The sequence below is a fragment of the Equus przewalskii genome, chromosome 5 (genome assembly GCF_037783145.1).
Source record: "Equus przewalskii isolate Varuska chromosome 5, EquPr2, whole genome shotgun sequence".
In the NCBI taxonomy this organism is placed as follows: Eukaryota; Metazoa; Chordata; class Mammalia; order Perissodactyla; family Equidae; genus Equus; species Equus przewalskii.
This window is the reverse complement of record NC_091835.1, coordinates 46,438,503-46,462,742: the sequence shown is the minus strand read 5'-3', so window position 1 is coordinate 46,462,742 and position 24,240 is coordinate 46,438,503. Positions and strand designations below refer to the sequence as shown.

General features: G+C 36.2%; 1 protein-coding gene across 26 annotated transcripts in view; it reads right to left on the bottom strand.

Moving 5' to 3' along the window:
• Positions 1 to 24,240, bottom strand: part of PIK3C2G (phosphatidylinositol-4-phosphate 3-kinase catalytic subunit type 2 gamma) — a 510,504-nt gene that overhangs the window by 205,300 nt on the left and 280,964 nt on the right. For all 26 annotated transcript variants that reach the window (XR_011540000.1, XM_070619245.1, XM_070619233.1 and 23 more), the window contains 3 exons: positions 17,995 to 18,109; positions 10,945 to 11,075; positions 3,217 to 3,405 (listed from right to left, as the gene is read on the bottom strand). Coding sequence is in view for 25 of the 26 variants with exons in the window: in XM_070619245.1 (XP_070475346.1) it covers positions 3,217 to 3,405; positions 10,945 to 11,075; positions 17,995 to 18,109 (435 nt within the window). In the remaining variant the exon portion in view is untranslated. The remainder of the gene's footprint in view (positions 1 to 3,216; positions 3,406 to 10,944; positions 11,076 to 17,994; positions 18,110 to 24,240) is intronic.

The following is a 24,240-nucleotide window of genomic DNA, read 5'->3' as shown; positions in this document are numbered from 1 at the left end:
CATTCTGATAAAGATTCCTGTAAGAAATATTCCATAAACTTTACAAAAATGTTAGTTGACACATTTAAATGTCTTTAAAACAGACCAAGGTTACAGCTTAATAAAACAACAATAAATTGTCCCAAGTAAAACCAGTTGATGCTTTAGAAACTTTAAAAAGTTGTCCCATAAGGGGCTGGCCCCGTGGCCGAGTGGTTGAGTTCGCGTGCTCTGCTGCAGGCGGCCCAGTGTTTCGTTGGTTCGAATCCTGGGCGCGGACATGGCACTGCTCATCAGACCACGCTGAGGCAGCGTCCCACATGTCACAACTAGAAGAACCCACAACGAAGAATACACAACTATGTACCGGGGGGCTTTGGGGAGAAAAAGGAAAAAATAAAATCTTTAAAAAAAAAAAAAAAAGTTGTCCCATAAGAAAGTTATGCTTTAGAGATATTACAGAGATTAAGTTTTTACCTTTACAATTATTCTTTTAAAATTTTTAATAGCTTTATTGAGATTTAATTCAAATACCATGCAATTCACTCACAATGTACAATTCAATGGTTTTCAGCATGTTCCCAGAGTTGTGCAATCATAACCACAAAAATAAGCCTCATATCCATTTGAAAACATCCCCCATTTCCCTCCAAACTCCCCTAGCCCTAGGCATATACTTTCCATCTCTACAGATTTGCCTATTCTGGACATTTCTTATAAATGGAATCATAGAATATGTGGTCTTTTGTGACTGGCATTATTTTGCATAATGTTTTCAGGGTTCACTCATGTTGTAACATATGTTAGTATTCATCTTTTTTTATTATTGAATAATATTACATTCTATGGATAGACCACATTTTATTTACCCATTCATTAGCTGATGGCCATTTGGGTTGTTCCTACTTTTTGGCTATTATGCATAAGGCTGCTCTGAACATGTGTATATGAGTTTTGGGGTGGACATAGTTTTCATTTATCTTGGGTATGAAACTGTCGGGTCATACAGTAATTTCATGTTTTACATTTAAAGAACTGACAAATTGTTTTCCAAAGTGGCTGCACCATTTTACATTCTTACCGGCAATATATGAGTTTTAGAATTTCTCTTCATCTTTGCCAGCACTTTTTATTGTCTTTCTTTTTAATTATAGCCAGCCTAGTGAATGTAAATTGGTATCTTGTGGCTTTCATTTGCATTTACCTAGTGGTTAATAATACTGACCATCTTATCATGTGCTTGTTAAACATTTGTGTATTTTCTTTGGGGAAATATCTAATCAGATCTTTTGAGTATTTAAAAATTGGGTTATTTATCTTTTTATTGTTGAGTTGTAAAAGTATTTATATATTCTGGATACAATTCCCTTATTAGATATATGACACCAATATTTTCTCTTATTCTGTAAATTACTACTTTCACATTTTGAACCAACTTTCTATTAGCTAACGAGTTCAAGAATGACAAAATAATAATGTGCTAATATTCTAATTTTTACTTGAGTAAAAGAAAACTAGAAATTAGCAAAAGATTTTGCAGATTTTGGCTATTCTTAAATTTCTAAATCAGAAAAAGAGGTTAGGAGTAAGGTGAAAATCAGAATTTGTCTTTTCCAGAAGGGTCTTGAAACACAGGTATGAACTGAAAGCTCCCAACGAAACCAATCAATTGTTAATTGATTTTTTTACCATATGATTATTTCTTAATTCATTCAACTGTACAAGGTAATGTGGGAAATAAAGATAATAGATGATTCCCTCAAATAACATAATTAAAATGTTAAAATAAGGTACAAATAATTGTAATATATTTTAGAAACTGATTGATTCAATATTGAGTAATTACTATGACTCTGGCATTATTAAGCCCCTGGAACAGAAACACTAAGATGATCTGTTTTGCCTTAAGTAGCTCTCATTTTAATGTGGGCAAAATTGCACGTTTCACATGTTGCATGTAAACACATTATAATAAAATGTAACTCATAAAGTAATTGAGTACTGTACTAGGCAGACAGAAGTGGTCAAGTCGACCTGGCAAGGTCAAGGATGGATCCAGAGATGAAGCCTTACAACAGAAAAAGCTCCAAGCTCAACTAACAGAAAAATTCTATCCACCTATCTATCTATCATCTATCTATCTATCTATCTATCTATCTATCTATCCATCCACCCATCCACCTATCCACTATAAAGGAAGAATGGGCATCTGGGCACACATTAATTAACAGAAGATACCACTAAATTTAGTAAAACCTTCAATGTGAAAGACACAAAAAATGTAGGATTCTAAAATAATTTGTAAATTTTGAACTTGGAGAATTGAGAGGAAGCTAGTAACTCTTACAAAATAATAGAAAAAGAAAACTCTTTCTCCTCCTTTCCCACCCCAGAATTTTTGTAAGGACACTAATTTTAAATAACCCTAAATAAATCAGTTCAAAAAGTCCTTTGTGTCACTCTCTATCCCACCTTTCTCCTTCTGTCAGGACCTTGAGAGAGAATTCAGAACAGAACTGGGTTCCACAATGCTTCTCTGATTCTAGAGATTGCAGACTTTCTTCATGGCATCAGTGAGCAGATGCTATCAAGACAGATTTAAAATATCTCTTCTCGGCTTTGAATATAAAATAGAAGCCAAGGAAGAGCTGCTTCCCCAAACCAGAGGCAGCTACCACACATGTTCCCACATGCTTCTCCTTAACTAGAAGAAGGCGTCATTATCCACCTCCCAACCCCCACCCCTGTGCATTTCAATCTGAGGGAAGATTTGGAAAGTACATAAGGGACAGATTTTTTCCTTTTATTCTTGTGATTATCGCTGGCATATTAATTGTACACCTACTATAAGCAGGGTATTTTGCCACACTTTGCATATTGCAATAGTAAAAGATATGGTTCCAATTTTTAAGGACTTTTCTGAGAGGGGGAGGAGTAGAGAACTTTATTTCTCCCTATTTAATTTTTTTGTTATTTCTGTAAGATCAACTAGACTCTGTTCATTTATGAAACTATGGCCATTAATTATACTTAAAGTTTAGTACAGAAGACACAATTATAGCTTAGATTTATTTAAAATTTACATTCATAATTTACATTTATCTAAACTTAAAAGCCACAGCTATTGAAATTGGGAGCAAACAAAATAGCTATTGAATTAATCATATAGTCCTGTATTTCTTCTCTTCAAACGAATTTTTCTCATCAGTAATATCATGCTTGTTATGCAATTCTTACCTGGAGGTCAAAAGTCCAAGTGCCTCCAAAGGGTGAGAAAATTTCCATCTTCTCGAAATGTCATGCATTTCTGAAACAGTTCTTTCATCCCATCCAGGGGCACTACCCAGGACCAAAGGAAGGGAGCAGTTTTCATTATTGCAGTAGAAGCGATAAAACCATAAGTATTTTCTCTTTTCCTCGGAGAGTCTGCAAAACCAGATTGAAAACTGCAATTTACCAGAGTTTGCTATACTAACAAATGTTGCTGTAAACACAAAGTACAAAATCTTACTCCAGTTCTTTGAATTTTATTTTATTTTATTTTGGAAAACAAGTCCTTTATCTTCTTGGGACAGTTTGATAGGTTATTTCATCTGTTTATTTCCCATTAACTTTATTGTTTTATAGAAAATAAACTTTAGTTCAGACAATTCATATTTATCTTTCCTCCCTTTTATCCTTGCCACTTTTTAAAAAAGTCATTTTGGTTGGCAAAATCTCTATCTCCTTTAGAGTAGGCCAAGTTTATCTGAATTCTGCAACACGTCCTACTTAGAACAGAAGTAATCAACCGTTTACTTTCTTTACAAATTAACTTAGATCCAAGTGGGCTTGTGAAGAAATGGCATATTTTGAAGACGACAGTCCTTCATCTCAAAGCAAGTTTCATCAGAGTTCTGGAAGTCTTTGCTCTCAACTTCAAAAACAAAGATCTCAATTCATCCCTGGATTCTGGCTTTAAATTCGCAGAGTTTGCTGGAAGTTTGGAGTTAAAATGCTAGTGAACAGGACTTCCTTAAATGCCCAAGTATTTCCCCATGGAGAGTGGTCTCAAGCAGAAGATGAAGTCCAGGACTAGGGCCGTTGACTCACTGACAGTTTCTCGTGTTTTGCTCACACTCCAGCAGGCATTCAGAACCACAGTTCAACTGGAGGACAGCATTTCTCACATGACAATGACAGCTTTTGAACACTGTCTCCTCCAAACTGACACTCTGTTGCTTAGTTTAAATTAGCTAAAACTCCCAAGAAAGATAAGGAGAAATATCAAAAGATTTTAAAAGTCAGTATTTCTCTACAATTTCTTTTGAAGCCATCTTCATCCGCAAAAGGAAAGGATTGGACTAGAGATGATTTTTAAGATATGTTTGGGCTCCTTTCCTGTTCTGACACTACCTTCTCCACCAGAAAGCCCTCAGAAGGAAAAATTTCATAACAACATTATTATTAAATTACCGAAACAAATTATTTTGTTCTGATTAAATTCCTTTTTGTCCCTATATTGAATAGTGCTTTTTTCTTTTACCTTCTATTATTGAAGCATAATTTACATAAAAGGGAACGCACAGATTCAGTTCAATAAATTTTAACAAATGCATTTACCGAATAAAAACCACACTCCTTTCAAGATATAAAACAGTTTTCTCATGCCACCAAAGGCAAACACTGGTATGATTTATTTCACTGTAGATTAATATTACCTATTTTAGAACTTCATATAAATGGAATCATAGAATAAATACTCTTTTATCATTTCTTTCACTCAATATAATGTTTTTGAAATTAGCCATATTGTTGAGGGTATCAGTAGTTCATTCCTATTAATAACGAGTATTCTACCTTTGTATGAATATGTCACAATTTGCTTATGCTTTCTCCTACTTGACGGACATTTCAGTTGTTTCTTGTTTTAAGATATTATACAGCTGCTGTGAATATTTGTGTGCATGTGTTTGTATGGATGTATTTTTCACGTATCCTAAGAAGCACCTAGGAAGGGAATGACTGGGTTGTATATCAGGTGCTTGCTCATCTTTTGAAGAAACTGTTTTCTGAAGTGGTTGTAAAATTTTACATTATTATGTATAGAGTATGATAGTTCCAATCGTACCACATTCTTGCCAACACTTCATTTTTGCCCATTGAAAAATATTATCCATTTTAATGAGTGTATAGCGGTACCCATACTACTAATTTGGGGAGAATTAGAACTGTCATCTTAACAATCAGGAGTATTCTCATTAATGACATGATATATCTTTCTATTTACTTAGGTTTTCTTTAATTCTTTTAGCAAAGTTTTGCACTTTTTAGTGTAGAGTTTTTGCTATTACAGATAGAATTTTAAGATAAAATTTATCTTCTATTTTTCACTGGAATACAAGTGCATTTTGTACATTGATCTCAAGTACTATGATCTTACATAATCATGTCATCTGAAAATAGAGGCAGTTTTATTTCTTTCTGCCCAATTTATACACACTTAAAATTTCTTTTTCTTGCCATAATGCACAGCTAGGACTTCCAGTACAACATTGAAGAGAAATATTTAGGCAGACACCCTTGCTTTTTTTCTGAACCTTAAGGGGAAAGTATTTATTCTTGCACCAACCACTTAATAGGACTTTTACTCTAGATTTTTTCATAGGTCTAAAGTTAAGGTAGGATTTTAAGGTTGAGGGAGTTCCATTCTATTCTATTCTAAGTCTTGTGAGTTTTTATCATGGTTGGATGTTGAACTTTGTCAAATGTTTTTACCAAATCTATCAAGACGATACAATTTTTCTTGTATATCCTTTTCCATTCTTTAAATTTTAATCTAGCTGAATCCTAATATTTAATATATGTGCCTGTAAACAGTATAAAGTTAGATATTACTTTTGTAACATAAGCTGACAATTTTTGCCTTTTAACTGGATTTTTTATTCCGTTTATATTTAACATAATATTGATATGGTTGGGCCTAACTCAACCATATTGCTATTTGTTTTTGTGTGTGTGTCTACACCATTTTTTTTCATCCCTTTCCTGCCTTCTTTTGGATTTTCTTTCTTTTTTTTTTGTATTTCACTTTTGTCTTCTTGACTTTTAAACGTATGCTTAAAATTTGGCCAGTGTGGTTTCTCTAGAGGTTACAATATTCTTTTTTAGCATATCACAGCCAACCGCAAATTATACACTGCATTATGTACAATATAAGAACCTTAGAACAGTATACTACCATTTTCCATTTCTTATCCTTATTGTAGTTGTTATACATTTTATTTTTATACATTATAATCTCAGCATACATTGTGATTATCTTTGCTTTAAATGGTTATTTTTTAAAGGAATTAATAGATGTATAAATAAAAGTATTTTTGGGGCCAGCCTGGTGGCATAGTGGTTAATTTCACTTGCTTTGCTTCAGTGGCCCAGGGTTTGCAGGTTCGGATCCCAGGTGCAGACCTAGCACTGCTCATCAAGCCACACTGTGGCAGCATCCCACATAAAATAGATGAAGACTGGCACAGATGTTATCTCAGTGACAGTCTTCCTCAAGCAAAAAGAGGAAGATTGGCAACAGGTGTTAGCTCAAGGCCAATCTTCCTCATAAAAAAATTAAAAATGAAAGTATTTTTATTACCTACCTATTTTCCCCTTATGGTGCTTTTCATTTATTCTTGTAGATTTGAGTTTCTTTCAGCTTGAAGCATTTCCTTTAATATTTCTGATAGTACAACTGAGCTGATAATAAACTACCTCAGCTGTGTTTAGTTGAAAATGTTTCATGTTGCCTTCATTTTTGAAATATAATTTTACTGGTTATAGAATTCTAACTTAATAGATTATCTCTTCCCCTTTCAAGATGTAAGGTGATGTTCTACTGTCTTTTGGATTCCATTGATTCTAATGAGAAACTGCAGTTAATATTATAGTTGTTCCACTGTATGCCAATTTGCTCATTTTCTCTGATGCTTTAAAAAATTTTCATCTTTATCTTTAGTTTTCAGAAATTTGACTATAATGTGCTTAGGTGGTGTGTGTGTGTGCAAGCATGCACATGTACACTTGCTTGGGAGTTGTTAAACTTCTTACATCTGTGGGTTGATTTTTTTAATCAAATTTGTAAAATTTTGGTTATCTCTAATTTTTTTTGCCTCAATCTCTCTTTCTTCTCCTGTGTGTCCAATACACATATAATATACTGCTTGCTACTGTCCTCTAGGCCACAAAGCTCTATCACTATTTTTAGGACACTTCTTTTTTTCTGTACTTCAACATGGATAATTTTTATTGCCCCTCCTTCAAGTTCACTGTTCTTTTATTCTTCAGTATGAACTCTGTTAGGCCTTTCCAGTGATGGCTTTTAAATTTAGATATTGTGTTTTTCAGTTCTTAAATTTCCATGTTTTTACTGAGACTTCACTTGTCCACTCATATATATCTTTTTCTTTAAATCCGTAAATGTCTTTGTAACAGTTCTATTGAAGTTATTATCTGCTGATTTAAAAATATTTGGGTCCATTTCTGTTAACTGCTTCCCCACATCCCAGGCTATGGTTATAGATTTCTGACTCTTCCTATATCTAGCAATTATTGATCGTATGCTAAGCATTTAAAATGCTACATTGTTGAGAGTCTGCATTTTGCCATATTTTGGATGTTGAATGTTTCAATTTTTTTTAGCAGGCAGTTTAATTACCAGCACATCAGCTTTATCCTTTTGAGACATGTTTTTATCATTTGTAACGTTAAGCCTAGCATAATCCTTAATCTTGGGCTACAGCACACTTACTCCTAATATGCATCTTTCTGGTTTCTTTGTTAAACGCCTGGGGTGTTCTGTGATCTTTCTCCATTCTTACTGGTCAGAATTTCTATGTCTCCCGGTATTGTGCAACCTCTAGAATCTACGTTTATTTCACATGTCCTTGTAGTGAGGCCCTACAAAATCTCCACCTGCTCATGAGTAGCTTAGTACTCTGCTAAATAGATATGGGGACCCCAACACATATTTTGTAAGTTCCATCCGTATGTCTTCCTTCTCTCTACTATAATGCTCTAGAAATTCCACCTGCCTTAGCATCATTCAACTCTGATCTTTGTCTTTTTTTTTAAATCTCAGCAAGACCAGCATGCTCTTCTTTAATTATGCCTCCCAGAACCATGATGTAGAAAGTGCCTCTGTGCCGAAAGACGCTTTATTCACGGGCTCACCTCCAGCCCTGTATGTTCAATGTACGGGTGTCTCGTATGTCTTTTTCTTGTGTCATATTTCTTTAAGTCAGGAGGATTAGTCCAGTAATAGGTATCCTTCATGGCTGGAAGTGGAAGTATTCATTTCTTTCAAAACAAATGTTTTTATATCTTTCCCTTTTGGATATTCTTCATACGTAGAAACACTTTTTTAGTTGGCAGCAAGAAGAAATTTTTAAAAAGTTTTACAAATATTATAGGTAGATTTTTCCTTGAATTTCATTGAGACTAAACTTCCTGACTCTGATTACATTTTGTCAATTTGAAAAAAAATAAGTAAGTCACCAACCAAATGATAAAATGTGATATTTTGGAACTGAAGTTGATATGATTCTAACACAAGTTTTATCACATTGAAGGCTGTTCTCCATCTGCTTTCACAGTCCAGAATGGAAGTGTACTATACTGAACATTAATAATTGCATTTGAGTGGGTGAAACGGGGAAAATGTTGCTTATCTTACATATAAACTATTCAGTTAAATAGACACTGAAGTATAAAGCAAGTTATAATTCACTGGGGTTAATTTAAAAACACAAACCTATAATATTTAAAGGCAGATACTGTGATTATTTATTGGGTGGTTTTAACCTTTTCTTGTTGAATATATTTAAAATTTCAAAGCATGGCATTTTTTTCACATTTTAAAAGTATCTCATTACAAATATATTTGCCTCTGATATGTGACACAGCTGTTAAATGTAAAGTTTTGTAGTTTTGAGTAAGTAGTAGACGAAGATGCTTCACCTAGCTAAGACGACAGTAGTACAACAATGGAGCATCAAAATACGTGTCATGAGGACTATGAGAATCTTCCATCATCTTCAATCTTCAAGGTAACTTTCTATACCAGACACCATGCAAAGGAAGTTTATTCATTATAACATATTTATTTTACACATATTATTTATCAGGCTTAGAGTAGTGCAATGGAAAAATAATGATAAATGAGATAAAAGTTCCTTATTCTCCCAGTTCTTACAAATTAATAAGGAGGACAAGAAAAAAAACCACATTAATGAACAAGGTGATAATAGATTGTGTTAATTGTGATAACATAAAAGGTGATAAGAGAGTAAAGAGAGAAAAACTTCATTAGCTAGGGTGATCAAAGAAGGTCTTTTTGGGATGGGCTCGGTGGCATAGCAGTTAAGTTCACATGCTCCACTTTGGTGGCCCAGGGTTCACCAGTTGGGATCCCGGGTGTAGACCTACGCACTGCTTATCAAGCCAGACTGTGGCAGGTGTCCCACAAATAAAGCAGAGGAAGTGGGCACAAATGTTAGCTAAAGGCCAATCTTCCTCAGCAAAAAGAGGAGGATTGGCAGCAGATGTTAGCTCAGAGTTAATCTTCCTCAAAAAAAAAAGGAAAAAAAAAAAAGAAAAGGAAGGCCTTTTTGAGAAGATCACATTTAAGCAAAGACCTACAGGATGAGACGATTCAGTCACGGGAAGAACTGAGGAAGGGGTGTTTCAGGTAAGGGGAACACCAAATAAAAAGCTCTTGATATGGGAGAGGGACCAGCATATTTGAAGTATATGAAGGAGACTAATGTTCCTGGCTTGAAGTAAACAAGGAAAAGAGTAATATGAGTTGAAATTAGAGAACAAGGCAGTAACAAGATTATCCAAAACAGAACTCTTGATCACCCTCAACGCCTCAGTTTTAGGATGGCCCAAACTTACTCTTTCTCTAGAAAATGACTCTAACATCCGCCCAGTTGATCAATTCAAAACCTTAGATTCTCCATTGATTTAATTGATTCCTTAGTTTCTCAACTGGCTTACTCTCTAATAACTATTAATCATAAAGTCATGTCTTCTCAATTTCCAAAATATGTCTCCCAAATCTAGCCATTTCTACCTATGTCCACTGCCATCACTCTAGTTCTAGCCACCGTGATCTCTTGCCCAAAATATTACATTAACTTCTTTGCTGTACTGCTTGCTTCCGCTCTTACTTCTTCTCCAATCCATTCTTCAACATGTGGTCAAAAGGAACATTCAAAAAGATTATTCAGATCACATGACTTCCCTGTTCAAAACCTTTGAGTGATTTCTCATTCTTGGAATAAAATGTCATGTTATATATCTTACCACAGTACATCTATAATTACTTTCTTAGTTTTACACTTTGGGAATGTTATTAATGAGCACAATTAGCTGTGGCTCAGATATTGCCATGTAGTAAGAATGAATGCCATTAATTCTCCCACAGTTCTTTTGGGGATTTTGGTTTTATTCAGAGAATTACTGTTGGACACTATTTAAGTACTCCATAGTCACTAATTTAGTGCTATTAAAACATGATTTATTTCTGTACTTTTTTATTCTGCCAGGATAATTAAATTTTGCTTTTTCCTGTTTACTAAAGCAACCTTCCACCAACTTGGAGAATGGTTCAGCAATAGTTTATCCATGTTAAACGGTGATATATATCTAATCACTCTCTTCTTTGTTGTTTTGAACTGAATGATTTCCAATCTTTTTATTCTTTTCTTTGATTAAAGTTGCTAAATGCCACAGAAAAAAAGAACTTTAAAAAACATGCAAAATTACTAATTTAGCTCCTAAGCATTAATTATAATCCAACACATGTGACTTTAAGAAATGAAAGTAGTTATGTGGGAAGGAAGGTTCACTCTTTAAAGTTATGAATATTTCCAATATGATTGATGGTATCATGAACAGCAGGCAACATTGACTCACAAGATCTGGGTCACTTACAGTAAGGGAGACTGTTTCTGTGAAAGTCTGGCAATATGTTTTAAACACTCTTTCGGTGGTTCTTCAAGATCACTTCTACTGTCTTCAGAATCAAGTTTCATATATTCCCACTTGGTAGCTGGAAAATCGATCTGAAATAAAGACATGATTTGCCATGTAGTCAATGCCTCAAAAATGCATTATTAATTTAATAATCTCCATCTTAGATTTGTAGAAACCAAAATAAAGGACAATTCCTATATTTTCTGTGCTATTTATTATTTTAAAATAATTTTCAAAAGAATCATTAAGGTTTGGACTTAGTATTCAAATATACATGGTATTTGGCAAATCCTCAGTTATTTATATAAATGGTATAAATTAGTAGTCTGTAATGGTGTCTGAGGAAAAATGAGAAAAATAATAACAATATATAACCTTTTCATAAAGTTAAATGTTATATTTTTGTTTAACGCTGAAATTATAGCCTTTCTACATTCTGTATTAAAATGTCTTTCTATTATTAAATGATAAAAATTATAGATGATAATTTTACTTTTTTAATCTAATCACTCGGAAAAATAAAAAGAGTTACTCTACGTTGGTCTCTACTTTATGAAAGTCTGTGAACCACTTTGTAGACATGGGAGAGGAATCTTCTTGATAAAGACCTGTTTTGCAAGTTTATAACTACATGGAATATTTTTACTTTGGCTCTGTAGTTCAGCTTTATAAACGGGGCTAGAATGCAAGCCTCCTTTTTTCTTGGCTCAATGTGCTTTCTATTAAATCATGTTTCAATGATAATCGGATTCTAGTAAATAAAATAACAGTTAACAAAAAACACAGTTTTAAACTATGTAAATAAGCTAAGTATTTTAACACCACATATATTTGCTTAAGGTTGTCATACATTCTTTCTCATTTTCATATTAGAAAACCTAAAGAAATTATTTTTCTCAGCTGAACTATGTTAGGTTGGATCTCAGAGAAAAACGAGGACCATCATAAGGTAGATCGTGTGAGTTACAGTCTGAAATACTCTTATTTATTTGCAAAAGTTTAGCAATTTCATTCTGCAACCTCTAAAATTTGTTGCATTATTTCTTTTTGTTATAATTTTTTTTATAATGTACCACTTATTACTCCAACATGATAAAAGAACTAAGTAATAAAAAAGCTAAACCAAAGCAATATTATAGTAAATTTTGTCTCTTAAAAGAAAGATTTAATTTTGGTGCCTTAGAGGGAAATGTCTCCAGTGTTAGCAAGTTATATGTTACTCTTTATGTATCCAAATACTTTTAAATACATGAAACAAAAATACCAGAAACAGTATTTAATGAGCTAGTTCAATTTTATATTGGTCCTAAGTAAAGTGCAGGGTGAATTAGGAAACTAAAGACCATGGATGAGAATACAGAAGTATCCTTGTACAGAAATCCATAATAAATTCTTTGATATATTTCACTTATTAAATGTTTTTTTCTGATACATGAATGAGGTCCTATTCAAATTGCATATTTTCACATATTATGAAACAAAACAGTTACTGATTCGTGAGCCACTGATAGAAAATATTGCCATTTTCCCAATTGCCTCTTGTTTTAATTTTTCACAAAAGAGAAGTTCCCCCAAAGTATGTGTTAATGTATTTGCTCTAGAATTGTTTTGAGTACCATGCATTATGGAGGATATAAGAAGTATGTATCACCAGAGAACTTAGAGTTTAATTAAGGAGGAAAGACACACATTAACAATTAAAATAGAGTGCAATATATACATAGTACCCCAAAGCTGTGCTTCAAGTCAGTAATGGTAAACATGTGACTTTGCTCTTCTCCTTCTATTGGCATGACTGACTAGGCCTGGCCTTGGTCTTTAATTTCTTTTTAATGGAGTGCTCTAGGAGATCTCTTCAAATGTCTCCATTGCATGTGCCATGACACCTATTTATCACACTCCTGCCTCAACCATTCAGGATAGAATCCTGATTTCAAGACCAAAAATTTTATGACACTCCTTCCTCTGGGGTACAGAAAAATATTCAGACTTGGTCATCTCATTTTCTAATTCACACCTCCTTATACATTTGGATATTGGCTTCTTGTGTTCCATTTATCCTTCTTGCTTCACTTCCTCTCCTCATACCTCGCCATTTACACTTGACCACCATGTTTCCTACTATGACTTCGTCTCTTGGAATTCCTTGAAAGAGCTGTTATGAATGTCTCTAGCGTCCTTGACCCACAATCATGCCCATAAAGTGTCCATGGGCCCAGCTTCGGCCCCTATGATTCTGTCAACTTGTTCAAAGAATTTTCATCTGAATTTTAGATGTAGGTGGGACATTATAAGGCACATGAATATTTGACCATAAGTTGAATAGCAGTTCAGGAAAAGGAAAGATGCCTACCAAGTGGATGGCAATTGTGATGAGTCTCAAGGAAGGAGTCATAAAAAAGGGACCCATATGGTGGTTCATGAGTGAGGAAAAAAGAACCTTTGCTACATTAGAACACAAAACGTACTGTGTTCTAAGGCCCTTGTATCAATAAGACTAGTGCCTCTTCCTAACATTACTGATAACGGAGGACAAGCACATAATAAAATGTGAGGTAAAGTAAAATACTTTGGGTGAGTGAGTAGGTAAGAACTATGGTTTAAGGAGAAGGCCTACTCACATAAAAGGAAGAACTGAACATTCTGGTATCTGGATTCCAGTAAGTGGATCAAAGTGCTAAGTTTAGAAATGCCTGGAAGTTGAGTTTTGTAGTGATCAGAGGTATGGACACATATCATTAATTTAACAAATATTATATTCCAGGTACTAATGTTAGATGCTGTGGATAAAACACTGTTAATGCCCTCAGAAATCAAGAAGTCAACGGGAGAGAAGTCAATGAGAAAGAAACATAATGTGGTAAATGTGCTGATAAAAATATTATTGGTTATTATGTCAATACAGAGTAAGGGCACTTAACCCTGCTTGGGGTGGAAAGAGAGAAGGGGGTAAGGGAGAGATTCCTGGAGGAGGGTCCATGGACCCTAAAAGATGAATATCAATAACAGAAACAAAGTGAGAGGAGGGGTGGGGTGTGGATGATGAAGGCAAGAGGGAAAGCACACTGCAGTTAGGGAACAGTATTCAGAAATGCACATAAGGTAAAAGCAGGACAGTGCAAGTCAGAAACTACATTTTAAAAGTTGTTGGAGCTTGAAGCATCAGACAGGGATTGGCAAGAGAAACATTTGGGAAGGGGGCCATGCTATAGAGTTTGCCTTAATTGTCTATGTAGTGCTGAGTTATTGAAGAGTCTAAGTAGGGGAGTGGCAGGTTCAGATTTAAGTCTTAGAAGAACCACACTTGTGGATTTTGGATTAGAGAAAGACAAAACTAAAAGCAAGAATACCAGCTCAACCGTAGTAACCTAGGAGGGAATTGTTGAAGTAGGGCAGATGAGGGAGGGAATTGAGAGGACAGACTTGAGGAACACAGAGGAGATAAAGTGGCAGGATAAAGTGTGGACTGAATATAAGTAGGGAGAAAGAGGGAGAGGCAAGTGAAATAGGTAGACGTATGTGGGGGCATGAACAGACATAAATAATTCGGGGACTGAAAGCAATTTTAGAGGAAGGTGAGCTTGGTTTGGGATATGTTGTCTTTGAAAGTGTCTACAGAATATCCAGGAGGCAGTTTCAGCAGGTATGTGGCTATATAACTGAAGCTTGTGGTATGAAGGAATCTGAACTAGAGATACAGACTCAGAAGTGAACCTGCACAGACATTGTGAATAAAGCCTTAGAAATGAATGAGACCCAGCAATTCCACTGCTAGGGACATATCCAAGACAAATGAAAACATACATCCACACACAACCTTGTACACGAATGTTCACAGCAGTGCTATCTTAATAGCCAAAAGATGGAAACAATCTAAATGCACATCAACTAATGAATGGACAAATAAAGCATGGTATATCCATAAAATGTAGCATTATTCAACAACGAAAAAGAAATGAACACTGATATATGCTACAATGTGGATGAACTTTGAAACATTATGCTAAGGGAAAGAAGCCAGTCACAAAGACCACATATTGTATGATTTCATTTAAATGAAATGTGAAGAATAAGTGAATCTATAGAGACAAAGTAGATTAGCAACTGCATAGAGTTGGGGAAAACAGGGAAATTAGGTGGTGATAGCTAAAGGTTGCGGGATTTCTTTTTGAAATGATGAAAATTGATGGGGGGTGATAATTGTACATTTCTATGAAAATAGTGAGGAACCACTGAATTGCACACTTTAATGGGAAAATTGTATGGTATGTGAATTATATCTCAATAAAGCTTTCTAAGAAATTCTCCCAGGGAGAATATATGTACTGAGAATAGCAATGGGCAGCACATGGAACCCTTGAGAACCATCAACAGTGAGGATTAGAAGAAGAAGCAGGGAGCCTGGGAAGGAGAAAGAGAAAGGACAACCAGAGAGAAGCATGAGTGGGTAGTAAACCTGAAGCCAAAGGAGAAGAGTGTTCTGAGATAGGGAAAAGATAGTGCCAAAAACCATACAAAGAGGGCGAGTATGAAGAAGACTCAAAAACACACTGGATTTGGCAACTAAGAATTAATGGGTTACCTGACAACAGTTAAATGTAGTGAGGACAAACAAGCCAGAAGATAATGAATTTAGACATGAATGGAGAGATGAGAAAGTACAGAAATATAAAATAGAACAAGAGCAAAAATAACTAAAACAATTCTGCCTTTATTTCTTAAATTGTGAGAGAGCCACTCTACTGGACTATACATGAGGAGAGGCAGAAAGTTGAGGGAGACCCAGGTTGATGGATCATCAATGCAATGATGTCTCGATTTCTAAACTCAGAGCTTCTTCACTCTATCCACAACTTCCAGTCAGTGCCTCAGCCACAGAACCTGAAAAGAAATGATTGACTAGAAGCAATCAGGTTCTGTGACACAGCATAGCCCTTATCATACTAGGGTGGCTACATTGTGGCACTAACTACCCAACTTATAAAGATAATCAGAAAAGCATAGACCTGAAAGAAGTATCACAGGCATAATATAATCCTTTCATTGCGTGAAAACAGAAGGTTAGATGACTTGTCCATAGTCATAAAATTTTCTATTAAACAGTTAAGACTAGAATCCAGATTTCCTAACTCAGCTTGATGTCTTTCCCTGAGATCCATTCTGATCTTGTAACACAAACACTGATTGCAGAATGCGTTTCTAATTTCCTTACCATCTCATAATCTTTAGCTTAAAAATTCTGCTCTAAATTTAGCTGTATGTAATTAGAGTGATACTGGTTATTAAGGGTTTTAACTTTAATACTTTAATAACTCCTATTTTATTTTGTATATTTCATCTTCAATTAAAGCTGTTTCCCTTTAGGTCTATGCCATTTGAAACTACTTTGGAAAAATCAGATAATTTAACTTCTTCGCACACTGCTGAACGATTTACATGCCCTCCTTTTTTTTTGTAAGATAAATTCTGTTATGGTTCCAGATGTCTACTTGGGAAATCTATGCTACTGTTGAATACTTGAAACTTTTCTTCAGATTCCACTTACTAAGATCTATGTCCCTAACAGAGCTGTTCCCCTCACCTGAGAAAAATCATCTGTCTCCCTTATCTCTCCCACCCCAATGATTGCCACTAAAGACACCTATAATCATGAATTTATATCCAAAAATCTCTGGTAATAGATAGACCTGAAAGATTTTTGTTAAGCTGAAGTGGTTTGGATCTGGCAAGAAATAGTCTGATAAAAAATGCATTTATCTTTTTAAAAAAAGGTAGCTGTCCTATTACAATGGAACATCTGCTAATCAGTAAGCCATCATACATTGAGTGTCTATGATGTTGTGCCAAGAGCCAACTTGAACAACCACTCTTTTTTATCTTCATGTCCATGGATTAGAAGTGGATCTTTGGCTACTGTCTGATGGGGACTTCCTCCCTCCTTCAGAGTGGAAGTCACATTTTTATTGGTACTATTTTTCTCTTCCATTTTCAACATCTGTCTATCTTGCTAAACTTTGTACCACATACCTCCTATACCAAACCTGAAAATTTAAGAGCCTAGAAATACCACTGGCTTCCTCTAGAGCAGTGATCCTCACCTGAAGCCAAGTCTTTCCCTAGGGGACACTTGACAATATCTGGAGGCATTTGTGATTGTCAGAACTGGGGAGGTGCTACTGGCATCTAGTGGATAGAAGCCAAAGATGCTGCTAAATATCCTACAATGCATAGGCCAGCCCACACAACAAAGAATTATCTGGTCCAAAATGTTAATAATGCAGAGGTTGAAAAATCTTTTTCTAGAGAACGCTGCCCAGAGAGCAGTTTCCAGGTTTTCCTATAGAGATCGAAAGTTCATATTCACTGTATTTCCATGTCAAGGGTGGCGATGCTTCAGGCATCTGACCAATATTACCACTTATAATCATGAACACATGAGGAGCTCTCAGAAGTAAGGACCAAAGTCTAGAATCATTAACCACCTTTTATTCATGATCACAAATCAAAGAAAGTAGAGAGGCTTTAAGAAAAAAGAAAGTATGATAGACGGATTTTGTTTGCAGTTTCTCCCCCCTACTCAGCCAATTGCTAGTCATTTAGGAAATGCTGATAATAGAATTTTAAGGAAACATGACACAATGCAGAGGCAGATATGAGTAAGGTACCAAGTTAATAATATATCCCAATGATTGTTTTTAGAAAATGGAAAGAAAAATGAATGCCCATAATGAGTATACTACTGTCAACACTCCATCCCCTTCTCCCTCCTGATTGTGCTTGATGGAGAATGCTTTGAAATTGCTATTATATAAGCTGGGAGAAAAGTGCTTTGAGAGTACTGAAGGCAAAATAAAAAAAGTAGAGTTTTTACAAATCCCAGCAGGCTGGAGGAAAAGAAGACTATTAAAATGTGTGATCCTGGAAGAAAATTGTTTCTGTAATTGACAACAAGCTACTTATCAACCAATACTTGCTGTGTGTACTTTAATCTCATAGCTTGGCACTTACCTGCAGGATCACTGGGGATGGCTGGCTTATATCCCACACTCCTGGAGCTATCATCTCAATGGGAGGCTCACTCTGTAATGTCATGCTGAATAGCACAGGCCCAGGAATGGATTTGCTGCAAAAGACAACACATATGGACAGACAGCAGTCACTTTGTGAGGGAAGCTATTAGTATCTATAAATGTTTTCTTTTGAAATATAAACATAATCAGCTATTCTAATGGCTTCATTCAGTAGCTAGAAGAGAGATACAATATTCCACTAGCCTAGATACAGATTAATAGTTCGTTTCTAATATATCACATGTATGACTATGTTCATAGATGCCTACATTTATTTTCCACAGGAGAAAACTGTTTCCACAATGGTCTCTAACAGATAGCATTTATTCTTAATTTCCAACAATGTTGATTACAAGATGGGACTAAGAATCTCAGATTTACATTCTTGGAGTTAGAACCGTTGAAGTAAATAAAGATGTTAACTCTTCAGAATAGGTTTTGCTCCAGAGAGTGACTAAATTCTCTGGGTATCTTTAAAGATATGAGCTCTACATTTATAGAAAGAAAAGACTTAAATTAGCATATGATCTGAAGAATCAAAATAGTTATGAGACTTCACAGAGGAAATGCTTCTTTATGCATAAACAGAAAGATTATTCACATTCTGAATGTTTAAAAATATGTTGTAAATTACCATAGTAAATGAGAGTGCATACAGGAGAGACTTTTAACAGGAAGAATTCATGGATGGTTTTAACAGCTTCAGTAACACTCAAATCCACAAATCCTCATAAGAATTTAAAAAGAAGCTATACCTGGGTGAATATCTGAATTACATGATTGGTAAAATATTCCAATGATCACTGAGAACAGTGGAAATTTAAGAGCCTAGAGACTCCACTAGCTTCCTCTAGTGCAGTGATCTTCACCTGAGGTCAATTCTGTCCCGAGAGGACACCTCACAAAATCTGGAGGCATTTGTGACTGTCAGAACCGGGGAGGTGCTACTGGCGTCTAATGGGTAGAAGCCAAAGATGCTGCTAAATATCCTACAATGCACAGGCCAGCCCCCACAATAAAGAATTATCAGGTCCAAATTATCTGGTCCGGTATATTGATTTTAATATACCAAATTCAAAAGGTAGAACTGAAAGTCAACAAAATTAAATTTAAGTTTATAAAGAACTTTAAGGCATCAAGTGAGACTTTTTGGAAACAACATAAAATTGCATCTTGCCATTTAATAGACACTATGTAAAATATGAAGAAAAAATCCAACAATAAAGCTCTCTTTAAACCTTTAGTTTTCTGAGGCTTGCCTTCTTTATTTTCTATGTCTAAAGATATTGTTAGAAAGTATCTGCCCAAGAGAGTACAATTTGTAAACATTATTGGGCAGAAATCTTTATATGACTCAAGAATATTCTTCTAGCAGGATTTTTTTTTTTTTGCGAGGAAGGTGGTCCCTCAACTAACATCAGTGCCAGTCTTCCCCTACTTTGTATATGGGATGCCACCACAGCATGGCTTGATGAGCGGTGTGTAGGTCCATGCCTGGGATCAGAACCTGTGAACTCCAGGCCACTGAAGCGGAGTGCACGAACTTAACCACTATGCCACCAGGCTGGTCCCTAGCAGGATGATTTTTGAATCTTCTTTATCCCTTTGTTCCATCCCCTCCTGATCTGGAGAAACTTGTATTTTGGTATAACAATACAGTACTGGGGGACCAGTATTAGCAAGCTAAAAGTTAGCTTGATGGGGTAAAGATGAGAAAATTATTAATGTGATTTTCCCTTTTGCCTTTCAGAGTATATAACCTTCCCCCAAATGATTTGAAGCATCCATATGCCTGGGAAAAGTTTTGGATTAGTTTCAGGGAGAACGCAAGAGAAAGAAGGAGCAGGAGTATGTCTTAACACCAAACTTGGAGAGCTCAGATGTTAATGTTCTCCAAAGCATTTACAGAAGATATTCCTGTCCACAGGAAAGGATTAACTGGAGTGAGGAAGGAGGATGTGGCATATTGGATGGAGGATGTGGCAAAAGAAAAAGACACCACTTTCTGGCAATTTGGGATGGTGGGAAGCAAGAAACAGAGAAAGAGAATGAGTATGGAGGACATGGGTGTCCCAATTTCTCCCACTTCTGCCTTTGGAAGGCAAATGGGGCGGAGTGTTAGAGAAAAGAGCATAGCAAAATGATGAAGGCAGAGGGTGTTCCTTTGGCACTCTCCATTTCAGATCCTAGAAGGAAATCACCTCTTGAGCTACTCTGGCACCAACCTGTGGCATGAACTTAGACTTGGGGCCATGTGATGAACAGGCAGAAGGAACTCCTGAGTTTAGCTTTTGTGCCTTCTTTGGTTTCTGTGTAGAAGAAACGGGATCTAGAAGCAGCTAAAAGTATATGGGTTAGGGGGGTTTCCCTGAAAGGGGATCACATGGTGGGGATAAGGGGCCTCTCTGATAAGGGCATCTCATTGAACCATCTAAGCTGAGGTCAACTGGGAGTCCAGGTAAACCCTCATGGGTCTATGGTGACTGTGAGAGCCCAAGTCCCCAGGGGACTGCTAGTAAGCCCTGGCCAAGCTGGAAGAGCCCCCATCACAAGCTACACCAGCTGTAACAAGCAGCCACCAGAGTAAAAAGTGCTTTTGATGTGGATATCAGAAATCACCAGGCCTGTTTCTTTTCTGACCCTGTGTATCCAGATACCCCCTTAGAAAGAGAATAAGGGTGTCAATAAGCTGTCAGTGACTGAGCATTTTATCCAAAATAGACTGCATACTGACAAAAGGTCTATTTAAATTACTGAATTGACTAATTTTTGTCATCGATGGAAAATTTTTTTCTCCTCATTAGTTATAGGCTGGAAGCTCATGAAGAAAAGTGTGATATATTAACTGCACATTTCCTTCACATCTAAGTTGCGTGATGAGTTATATTTATGGCCTTCCTATATTTATATGTCTTGGCCATGCTTCACTCTGCAAATCCAAGTGATCTAAGCGGATTCCTATGAAGGATGAGCGGACTCATGATTAAGTGTCAGTATCTGTCACTTCTCTCCTTGGATGGAGTCTGGATCAACAGCCACCATGACCTTCACCTGAGGCATATGGGGCAGAATGAAGTCAGAGCACTTGATTCAAGTATGTGTATGAGGGGATGAATCAAGCAACAGGGCAGAGGGAGAATGAACTTCTAGCTGTCCAACTGAGGTTGATATAATATACACTTTAAAGCAATTCAACGTAGAAGGCAATTCAAGGTGGCAAGGATGTTTAGCAACATTCTTTGGGCACTCTGTGTGCTTGACATTAGCTAATTTACTTTCTGATAATGGACTGTACCTAAACATCTTTTTAGATATTTCAAGCATGATGGAGGGAATAAATTTCCATAGACTTGTGCAAATAGAGAATATGAGGATGAGGAAGATTTTTAGTGGAAATAAGATGTGAAAAGAATGCATCTAAGGCGTTGGTGGTCTCAGAAAGAAGACGAAAATGGAAACTTATAATACTCAGGCTGATAGGGATCACCAGTAGTTTTTATATTACTACTCTGTAAAGGTTTATTAAGGCAGTTAAAATTAGGTAAACAAACAAAAACATGATGAAGACAGGATATACAGGAAACAGTTTCATATAGTGGAAAGAACACCTCTTTAAAGCAGGAGATCTGTACCCTGTCTTCATTAACTAGCCTGATGAGCTTAACTTCTTTGAGCTTGGATAAAGTCAGTGGTTTTCAAAAGAGTTTTATATTTGCTTTTATATGGCTTGGTGGTTAGGGGTGGACTTTAGAAAGGTGGTAAGGAGATGGCAAATATGTTAGACACCAGGATTTCAAACCCCACCCCTCCCCTTCCAATAACACATGCATAGACTGTTCATTGCTCTTACACTATGAGATTTGAATATCATTAGAAAATTGACCACATTGCTAAATATAACATTTCAAAATATTTGTTCTGGAGTATCCTTAAGATCTTTTCAATTTCAATATTGTATAAATTCCTATGCCTAGAAAAACCCAACCAAAATCTGCGGTACCAGGAGAACAGATAGGCTGGTTTACCCTCTCTGGGCCCCTGTTTCCTCAAGCAATAGGATAAGGAATTTGAATAAAATAATTATCGTCATTTTTAGCTATAGGGATTCTATGCATCCATGGCTTGGCATTCTGGAATCAAGAATACAAAAGACTCCAGGGGCCAGCCCCATGGCCAAGTGGTTATGTTTGCACGCTCCGCTTTGGCAGCCTGGGTTTTCGCCAGTTCAGATCCTGGGCGCAGACCTAGCACCACTCATCAGGCCGTGCTGAGGCGGCATCTCATATAGCACAACCAGAGGCACTCACTACTAGAATATACAACTATGTACTGGGGGGCTTTGGGAAAAGAAGGAAAAAAAAAGAAGATTGGCAACAGATGTTAGTTTAGGTGCCAATCTTAAGGAAAAAAAAAAAAAAAAGAAAACAAAAGACTCCAGAACCGGGCAGTCAGCACATCCAGAGGGTCTGATGTTATCTAACTCTTTAGGACCCTGACTCTCACAGCTCTAACAGGCTTCATGCCCCAGGGCAGAGTACAGGCAGGGCTGAGGCAGGAGCCCCTTGTATAGTGGTGAGGTTCCCATGGAGCAGGGTGTGGCACCTAAGGGCAGGAGAGGAGGCAGCTTGAGGTAGTAACGTGCGTGGAGAGAAGTCAGACCTGCATTCTGGTTCTTGTTCTATTCCTAAGTAGCCCGGTGACCTATAACAAATCCCTTAACCTTCATTCATCATCGAGATCTTCATTTGTAAATGAGGCATTTGGACTAGTTGAGCTCTGAGGGTCTCTCTTGGACAGGAAGGAAGGGCAATAAGGAATTCTCACCCACAACTTTTTTTATTCTTTGATTCTGAGGATATATCTGAAATGATAACATACAGGTGGGGTCAGGGTTGGCTTCTGAGGCAACAAAGAAATCAAATTGTATTGAGATTAAGATTTACTTTGGGCCTCTTTTGAAATTCTGCAAAACAGTCTAATTTTTCCCGGTTTTAATGTGCCTCAGGAGCTTTGAAAATACTGATGCCTGGCCCCGCCGCAGACCAATTAAATCAGAATCTTTGGGGGCCCACTTGGACTTTGGATTTATTTTAAAATCTCCTCAGGAGATTCTATTATTCAACCACTGGGGTTGAGAATCTCTGCATTGAAGGAGTTTATCGCAATTGAGAAATGCTAAGTAACTACTACACTATTTGTTTTCAACTTAAGTAGGGAAGGTAGCTCACAGAAATTGTGGTGAGAATAACACTTTCTTACTGCAGTGTGGAGGCATTGTGAATATAGATGCAGTGGAAGTCTTGTCTGTAAAAGAAAGGATTACAAAACTTCAGTGGGCAAAATTTTACCTTTGTACTTGAGACATATTTTTTATAGGCCTGAAAGTGAGTTTGTGTGCTCGAAAATGTCAATGTTTATTTTTATTTGTAGACATTCTTGATGCAGCCATAACTGATATATGAATTTAATCACCACTGGTTCTTCTGAAACCCACTTCTGGAAACCACGAAGAAATAGGACGCCTTTAATTCTGCATATTTTCAGGTTGTATATATGTGGGAAAAATAAAGACATAAGTACTCAAAACAACTCCATATGGCTAGGTATGGGTAATTCAAAATGGATAAATGACAGATTCAAAACCAAATGTTTACGGGCAGGGGTCATTCTGTGAAAGAAAATGAAATTAACTGGCCTATTTGCTGTGATCTGGAAATATCTACATCAAATAAATTGGGTTAGAATCTCTGTATCTCAGAGCAATGAGCACAGTGGGAGTCATAGCATCTCCTCAATTGCCCCATATGACGGATTTCTGATGTCCTAAAAAGATCTGGATTTCTTTAAACTGTTTAGCCCCGGAGACAGGCAGATTTTCTGATTTTCATGTGAAGCAGTCTTTTGGAAACACACTTACAAATGCTAATTGAAGTACTCTTTGAAGAAAGTTGTGTTTTCTGATGTGATATCCCATCATCCACAATTTTGACACTTTCCCTCAAAAAAACGCCACCTAGTATCAGTCCCAGATGGCATTGCTTAAAGACGTCCATTGTCTATGATCACTTTCATGTAAAATGTTCACCAATGGTAAGTGATACACAACAAAACAACACAGTATTTTTACTATCATAACCATATAGAAAAAATCCTGGAAGGTTAGTTTGAAAGATAAAAGTATTCC